The sequence below is a fragment of the Pelecanus crispus genome, chromosome 7 (genome assembly GCF_030463565.1).
Source record: "Pelecanus crispus isolate bPelCri1 chromosome 7, bPelCri1.pri, whole genome shotgun sequence".
NCBI lineage: Eukaryota > Metazoa > Chordata > Aves > Pelecaniformes > Pelecanidae > Pelecanus > Pelecanus crispus.
The window spans coordinates 24,761,403-24,769,775 of NC_134649.1; the positions used below are offsets into that span (position 1 = coordinate 24,761,403).

The 8,373-nt window shown below is 51.2% G+C and overlaps 1 protein-coding gene across 1 annotated transcript; it reads left to right on the top strand.

Annotated features, from left to right (window-relative positions):
• Nucleotides 1-2,189: 2,189 nt before the first annotated feature.
• DUOXA2 (dual oxidase maturation factor 2) lies at nucleotides 2,190-6,835 on the top strand. Its single transcript, XM_009482681.1, has 6 exons — nucleotides 2,190-2,336; nucleotides 2,477-2,534; nucleotides 4,365-4,499; nucleotides 4,690-4,903; nucleotides 5,992-6,206; nucleotides 6,636-6,835. The coding sequence occupies exons 1-6, from the start codon at nucleotides 2,190-2,192 to the stop codon at nucleotides 6,833-6,835; spliced, it is 969 nt and encodes a 322-aa protein (XP_009480956.1).
• The last annotated feature ends 1,538 nt before the right edge of the window (nucleotides 6,836-8,373 follow it).

The window sequence follows — 8,373 nt, forward strand, 5'->3', positions numbered from 1 at the left end:
CCTTTGCCCTTCTCCCTGGTCAATCCAGAATATTTTAATCAAAAGATAAGTTGTCCATTTCTGCTAAACTACTGATCTTTCCTTGAAGATGTCTCTAGTCTTTTCCCTCTCCATACACTGTGACAGAGGAAACCACAGGGGCTCTAGGGCCACACCCATGCTTCTGCATGGAAGATGTTTTCCAAGGTGCAACAACTTCAGTTTCTCTTGCCCTGAGCTGCAGGCACCTGTTTTCTGCTTCAAAGCGGCAAAAATGCCAAGAAGCTGGTCTTCTGTGCAGGGTAATCAAGTGAGAAAGGTTGGGCGGACAGCAACAGGAAGAATTGTTTCCCTGGAAATTCTCTATAAAACTCTTCCCAGAAGTTGCAAAGTGTAGAGGAAATGCAAACATCCCATGATATTGTTTGAAAGTAAAATTTAGATTTTAAAAGACAACATTTTCCATGTTACATTTGGGTTTTTCAATTGTTATGTATTGTTGATCTGTTTTAAGCTGTGAAGAGTTGCTTTTCGGTGAATAGACTTGGAAATCATTCCTTCCCTCATTGCATCTCATATGAAATTTGGGCAAAGACATAATGAAACCAGTGGAATTCAAGTGATCAAGATTTAACTTGTCCTAGGCTAAACTGTTCATTTATTTCTTCTCTTATAGCTGCTCAGACTGTTTGTGGGCACTTTTGCTGGGCTGGGGACCCTGTGGCTGGACTTGAGTCTGACATTGTAGCATCGGGACTCAATTACAGGTCCTGCTTGCCAGGTAATCACAGCAAGAATGGTGCTTGAAGACTGCCCTTCTCTGGGCTTGGCTTTCCAGGGAAATAGCCCAAAACAAGATTTGTAAGTACACATGACAGATCCATTAGTCTGTAGCATAGAGTCAAGATAAGGTCAGGTCTAGATCTATGGCTCTATGAGCCAGTTGTAAAAACCCAGTCAGTTAAACTGTTTGCTGTAATGGTCTGGGTTACTGGGCAGAGAATTATTCTGAAACCAAATATTGCTTTATGCATTGAAAAGTCACTTCAGCTGCCCAGGTAAATTGTTTTATGATACTGTAATCCCTACCCACTTCTAGGTGCTTGGGACCTGCTTTTTTTTGTGGCTGAATTGTTCTGAGTTGGATCTTACCTAAAAATACAATTAATACAGTTTTCAGAAAATGAGAACAAAATCAACTCCTCCATGCAGGGACAGAATGAGATTGTATTTGGCCATGAGTCACATTAGCTCTGGTATTCCCTGACTTTAGAAGACTTCCTGGGGTGGTGACATGCAGAGATGCTATTAAATAAGCAAAACAAAAAGGACTAAGCGTGTAATCAGTTTTGGTAGAAAAGATCTAACCCAGGAACAGGGGAAGCTCTGTAATTGCTAGAACTAAAGCGTTGGTGGGAGTGCCCATCTATGGGAATTACACACTCGTCTGCCATTTGATCTCATGTAACTCAGTTTCCTTTAGTGTTGAGATGTGCTCCTGATGCTTATGTGCTCCTTGGACCCACAGCCCAACTCCAGGGGTTGCTTCTGGCCTCTCTGGACCAAGCGCAGGAACAGTCCTCCCTCCTGAGATTGTACTTTTGCAGCTCCTGGGAAAAGCCTCTTTGAGGGTAGAAATGGTGGCGGTGGGCTTTGTTCCACTTGGCAATGGTGGCCCCTGGCTGGGGATAATTTTGCTACTGTAAAATCAATGTTCTCGATTCCTTGTCATTTTGAAGGAAGGCTGCATCTTCCAGTGGTTGCCAGCTCATGGACTTCCTCTAAGGGTGTGCCACAAATTGGCAAGCCCTGGCTGCATCTGCTGGAGGGAAAGACCCAGCTCTGTCTGGGGAGGAGCTGCTCGACAGGTTTCTGGGCCTGGGCTGCTCCTCAAGGTGCAGCAGGATGGCAGCTTGCAGTTCCCTGGGCTGCCACAAACCCTCCAAGCTGGTGGAACCCTGCCCCAGGCACCTCCTGTCCTCCACCAAGGGCTTTTGGGTGGTGTGTTTCTCTGCTGGGGAGTATTTTGCCCTGCCTGTTTCCTTGCAGTGTCACATTTTTTTGTCCCTCTGGGGAGTTTTGAGATAAAACTCCCACACCTGGTTATTCCAGAGCTGAGTTGGGGCTGGCCACCATAGGCTTGAGGCAGCAGGGCAATGCAGGGTTCCCGCTGTGACTGCCTCTCTCCCACAGGCTGCCAGAGCTGCAGGATGACTCTTTTTGATGGCGTCTATCCCTTCTACCTGCAGCAGAGGAAGGTCTTTGTGTTCGACATCAGCACCATCATAGTGATCATGGTCTTCCTAACGCTCGCTTGCAGCTTCCTGCTCATCATCCCGGGCATCCGTGGACGGGCAGTGCGTGACCCCTCTCCCTGGCAATAAGCACCTTCTCCCCACATTTTGGATGCTGGCACACTCCCAGCTGGTTTGGGGTGAGGTGGGAGGACAGCCAGGGCTGTTTCTCCCTGCCTGATGTCCCACCTCTCTCCCTGCAGAGGCTGTACTGGACACTCCGGGTTCTCCTCAGCCTTATTGTAGGAGTGGTGATCATTGGTAAGTGCTGCACAGCCCTTGGAGGGTGGGTCTTGGGGCAGGGTCTGTGTCTGGGAAATGAGAGCTGGTGGTCACAGCTATGGCCTGGCCGAAGCTGGCTGCAGGGTCTGCCCCACCCCTGCTCTGCAACGCAGTCACACAGCTTCCCAAAAGGGCTTCCCCATCCCTGGTGTGGGGGCTGAGAGCACCTGGAGGTGCCTGTGGTCACTTCTGAATAGAGAGGGAGCTTTGCTAGCTGTAACTGCACCACAGAGGTTGAACAGCCCCAGCTCCGGTAGGCTGCACAGCCCCATGTTCCCCCAGCTGTGCAAGCCCTCCTGAGCTGCCTGCTGCTGAGGGAGCACAGCTGAGCAGCTCAGACTGTGGCCAGGCACGTTTGGAGGACGAGAGGAGCATTGCAGTAAAGTGGAGAGAGCAAGTCGAAATAAAACACAGGCAGGGCAGAAGTGTGTGTGCAGGGTAAAGACCTTCCAAGGAGCAAGGCAGGAGGAGATGAAGGAGAGGATTTGATTTAGTAGAAACCAGGAAATCTTCTGTAATAAATGGGACTGCTGGTGGAAACCAGGCCGTGGGATTTCCAACTCAGGGTGACAGGATGTGTAAGCGAAAGATGTGCTGAGGGGATAGAAGATGCCAGATGAGGAGAGCAACCAGCCTGAAACCTAAATCAAAGAAACTCTCCTGCTGCAAAGTACAGGGTGGATTACAAGACTGCTTTGGGAGGGATGATGAAGCACAACCTAAATGACTCAACCCCTGATTCAACCAGGCAATATCCAGGCTGTTACCAGCCATGGGACTCTGCTGGCTGACACATGGGCCAGTGGTCACCCTCTGTCTGGGGATGCCCAGGTGCTGGGAGTTGCCACCAGAGCTGCCTGGGAACATGGTGCCAGGATGGAGATGGGAGAGGGATGGAGGTCAGCCTTAACCAGCTCAGCCCTGGAGAGCCATCCAGAGCTGCTCTCCTTACAAGGATGCAGCCAGGCGCTGCTTGGGCGCACAGGAGGAATTAATTGTTTTAAAGTCAGCATCAGGGTTTCTGTCTGGTGGCAGCAGGGCACACTTGACCCTGCAGCGAGAAAACATTCCTGCAGAGCTGCTACTGGATCAGTGCCCTCACAAGTTGATTCAGCAGCTGAACTTATTTTCAGGCAGGTTTAAAAGGTCTTGTTCAGCCTGAGATTAAATCATCACCACCTCTTTCAGCTCATCTTAGTGCTGGAAAATTAAGCCCACCGCAAAGTGGAAGTGTTTCAGAAGAGGATACTTTGTTTCAAAAAACATATACCAGAAATGTTTCAAATTCCCCCCCAGCTGAAATGGCTGGCAGAGCTGTGATGGTACTTGCCACCCCTCTCCACTGCCTCTGTTTGACAGTGATCTTCACTATTCACTAATAGTGCAATCTAGGGAGCTTAATATTTGGCAATGAAACTCACCCCTGTTACTGAGGCTGAGGAATGGGCTCATTTCCGAGCCCTGTCCCTGGGGGCTGTGGTGCTTGCTGTGGTGGGGAGCTTGCAGGGAAGTCCTGGAGAGGATGTCCAAGGAGGTATCAGGTCATGGGGTTTGCCCCTGGGGATCTGAGCTCCCCTGCTCCTGGATCAAGGGAGCGGATGATCAGTGAGGGGAGGACATGAGCTCTGCCAGGGTGTGGGAGCTGGTTGAGGCATGCCTGGTGGCTGAGTCAGCTCTCCTGCCCTCCTTATACTCCCTTGCTGTGCCATGGTGGGAATGCTGCTGTTTGTACTTGCCTGTGATCCCCCTTGAGCACAGCAAAGCCTAACAGTGGCCCCTCTTTAACCCCAGCTTTACTTTTCCTGGCAGCTGTCCAGTTCACAGGGGACTGGGAGACTGGCTGGGTGAAGGCAAACACCTCCTACAAGTCCTTCAGCCATGCCCTGGTAAAAGTGGACATCGGGCTGCATGTCGGCCTGGTGGGGGTGAATGTCACGCTCATTGGTGAGTCTGATGTCCCTGTCTGCAGCTCAGGAGCAGCCATGGCCCCAGGAGGTCTCCAAGTGCTCTGTGGGTGGCCTTGGTCTGCGTGGAGGCTCCTGGGACCCTGCTGTCCCTGGGGTGCCCGTGCTCCTGGCTGGCAGTGCCCAGGCTGCTGGGACACAGCAGGACCTCAGCCTTCTCCCTCTGGCAGGAAACCCAGTGAATCAGGTCAACGAGACCATCAACTACAATGAACACTTTGCCTGGAGCTTCAGCGCAGATTATGACCACAGCTACAGCGAAGGGCTGGAGAGGGGGCTGCCCAGCCCCATCCTCTATGTGGCGGAGAAATTCACCATGCAAAGCCCCTGTGGCATGCACAGGCAGTACCGCATTTCCAGCCACTACGCATCAGCCACTCTCTGGTGAGTCTTTCTCTCCTGGTGCAGGCAGGGGAGATGCAAGGACACGGGAAAGGCTCTGCTTCCCTTCCCAGGAGGAAAGCCATGTGTGTGGAGGGGCCGCTGCAAGGTCTGTGGTCAAACTTGTGGCCCTGTAGGCAGCTTGGGGTGAGTGGATAAGAGGGATGGTCCTGGTTCTCTCTGCTGGTCAGCTTCACCAGGGCTCAGCACAGGAGAGAGGAACGTGGTACAGATCCCCACCATGATGTGGTGATGATGGCAGGGGTCCATCCCCATGGAGGGAATTGGAGCTGCTGCCCTCAGTGGCCCAGAGAGGCCCATGGGCATGTGCAGAATTCTCCCATCCCCATCTGTGATTGTATTTAATGTTTGGGAGTGGGACCAGATGAGGAGAAGCTGATGCTGCTGTTATTGTGGGGTCGATCTCAACTCTTTAGTTGGATCTGCTGGGCAGTGACATGTTACTGCTCCTCTGGGCTGAGGGAGAGCTGGCCCATGGCTGTCAGGAGATGCACCCCTCTACCATGGGTTGTGGAGGGCAAGGACCATTGCAGTGCTCTTCCTCCTGCACTGGGTTTGAAAGCAGGGATGCAGAAGCCAGGAGAGGGGCCTGGTGGTACCATGGAGCAAGAACTCCTGGTCCATAGCTGAAAGCTTCCCCTGTCACCCAGCTTCTGAGACAAGTTCAGGGCTGCCACAAATGACTTATGCCTGCTTCTGCAATTATCCCGGTCCTGTGTGCTGCTCTTTTGGGTCTGCACTGCCCCACACATGGAAGGGCAGGGAGCTGAGATATCTAGATACAGTGAGTGGGCTGCCATCGCCTCCTTGAGGCTGATATAGTCAGTGGGCTGAGCAATGGGAAGAAGAAATCCCAGCTTCTGCCTTCTGGATGTAGCAGTGTGAGCATTGCACATCTGCTTGCTCAGCCTGGGAGGCCAGAGGACACTCCAGCCTGCCCACAGAGCTTCTTGGCCTCATACAATGCAACCTGGACCCCAGATTCCTCCTCCCACATGGAAATCCTCATGTAGAGCATCCTAGATTGTGGCACTTGCACAACTCATCTGTTGGTCTTCTTTTGTCTCCAGGGTGGCCTTTTGCACTTGGCTCATCTCCAACATGCTCTTCTCCATGCCTGTCCTAGTCTATGGAGGCTACATGCTGCTGGTCACAGGGACCTTCATGATCTTTTCATTGCTCTCGTTCTCCACTGTGAGGAACTCCCTGGTGTGCCCAATCCAGTTTGGGACCACAATCCTGCACACAGGCTATGGTGGATCTTTCTGGCTCACACTAGTGATTGGTAAGGACATGAAGCTACATCAGGGCACGCCACCTTGTCCCTCTGGGTGTGCAGGAGTCCCAGTGCTTTCCCTCCAGAAGTGCAGGTGAGAGAATTTGGGGAGTGCAGCCCACCAGAGCCCCAGCCTGTGCCTTGGCAAAGAAGATCCTGGCAGAGATGTGGAGAGGGCTGGCAGAAGGGTGATGGAGAGACTTTTTAGTCCCTGAGGTGCAGTAATGCAAGGAGATGGTGATCACTTGCCTGCATTTTAAGACCCATGCCTGGGTTTTAAGATGCTCAGCACAGCAGCTGAAGCCACCTCATACAGTAAAAGGCCATCTTCTGTAAAAGAAAGCATTGTCCTTTGGCAGGGGGCCATCAGAGGAGGGGTCCAGGGTGGGAAGTGTGCTTGTGTTTACAGGAATGCTCTCAGAGCACGTTGTCTTCCAGGCTCGCTCTGTTTTGTGGCTGGGATCACTGTTGTGGCACTGCACTACTTCAACTTGGACCTGCTGAAAATTTTCTTTGATCTCCATGAGGACAAAGCAGAGGAGTACCAGGAGATGACTGAAGTGTATGTCAGCTCTCATTTTGTGAACAAAGGACTGTCTCCTTCTCGGCCCTCCAAACTCAACCCCAACAGCATCTAGAAGAAAGTTTTTCCCACTCCTTCCCTGAAGGTGGGCCTGAAAGGAGCAGAAACCCTTCTTGATGTCCCCAGAGACCCATTTCCCCATCCAACTGCCTTTGAAGAGTGCACAAGTCCATGTTGGGATGGGTACTTGCTGACAAGTACCTTTGCAGACTGTATCTCCCTGACTGTGCCCTCTGGAAAAGGGTAGGCTTTGCAGAGAGCCAGCAGGCTGCAATCGGAGCAGCTCACAGCTCTGGCGACTTGAGCTGCACACTCACCTGGGGATCTCTCTCCCAGGAGAAATGCCCTTCCTGCTCCATGCCCTGGCACAGCTTGGTGCAGTGAGTCTCTGATGGCCAGTTCCCACACCAGAAACTGAGCTCACTGGTGAGATTTCTCATGGGGAGCACCTGTGACTCCAAAAGCTGGTGATTAAATCTGCTTATTTAACACCAAGGGCTGATGTTTAGTGTAGACCTTTAAGTGTACCTAGAAAAGCCAGGCATAGACCCAAACTCTATCAGGCTGCATGCTGCATGAACTACAGTAATAAAGCTGCTCCAGAAATAAAGACTGAGTAAACATGCAATGGAGCTTGCTGGGGGTGAATGTGGTGATGTGATTGTTTTCACTTCCAAACTTGGGCTTTATTAGATAAGACTTGTAGCCTAGCATGGGCCAAAAAGATGCCATAGGAAAGGAAGGAGAGGGAAGAATGAAGTTACCCCCACCCAGCTGGAACACACTTGAGCTGGCTGGGCTTACCATGAAATGCAAGCCTAGGGCCAGGAGTCAGACCCAGCCAAGGTGAGAAATGAAGTGCATCAAGTTGCTTTATTACAAACAGAAGATGGGCTCTGGCACCAAACCCAACAGCCTGATGAAGTCTCCACAGGCTGGCACAAGAAGATTGTCATATCTAAATGCTGGAGGCCTGGGCAGCTTCAGTCCAATTAGTTGTAAAGGACATTTCAGTATTTTGGCTCTTTTCTTTCTGAGAAAAAACCCTCGCTGTTAAGTTACTTATTTCTTTCACATGATATTTGTGTTGCACTGATGTGATTTGTTATGGGAAAGAATTATTATTTTCAATAAAACTTTATTAAAAACCCGCTCCTTTGAAACACTTTGGGCATTCTGGGGGGCTGGTTTCTTAAGTGGGGACTGTGAGACTTATTTGGAGGTGACTGCTTGCGAGCCCCCAGAAGATGCATCCTTCCCATGAGGGAAGCTGCCCTGGCAGAGGTGCCTCCAAGGAAGGACAAGGCTTGTTGGCATGTGTCAAAGAGCCCCTGAGAAATCCTTGTCATGGGGAGCAGCATCCTGTAGGGTGGTAGGACAGCTTCAAAATTACTTTAACTAGCCAAGTGGCAGGACAAAAGCCATAAAATTAAACCAATAAAACTCCCCCAGGATCCTTTCTTGAGTCTTCTTGTGTCCAGACACGTCAGGTCAGGAGGCATCGTGGGAAGATGCTACAACCAACCACAAGTTATTTGGGCTGGTGTGGGACAGATCGCATGCCCTGAAAGCACAGGAGGCGGGGGGGTTTCC

Bases quoted from the DNA above. Each gene is read 5' to 3' on its own strand.
- DUOXA2 (XM_009482681.1), top strand. From the start codon at position 2,190: ATGACTCTTTTTGATGGCGTCTATCCCTTCTACCTGCAGCAGAGGAAG. The intron at 2,337-2,476 runs GTGCGTGACCCC...CTCTCCCTGCAG, and splicing joins CGGGCATCCGTGGACGGGCA to AGGCTGTACTGGACACTCCG. The intron at 2,535-4,364 runs GTAAGTGCTGCA...TTTTCCTGGCAG, and splicing joins TGTAGGAGTGGTGATCATTG to CTGTCCAGTTCACAGGGGAC.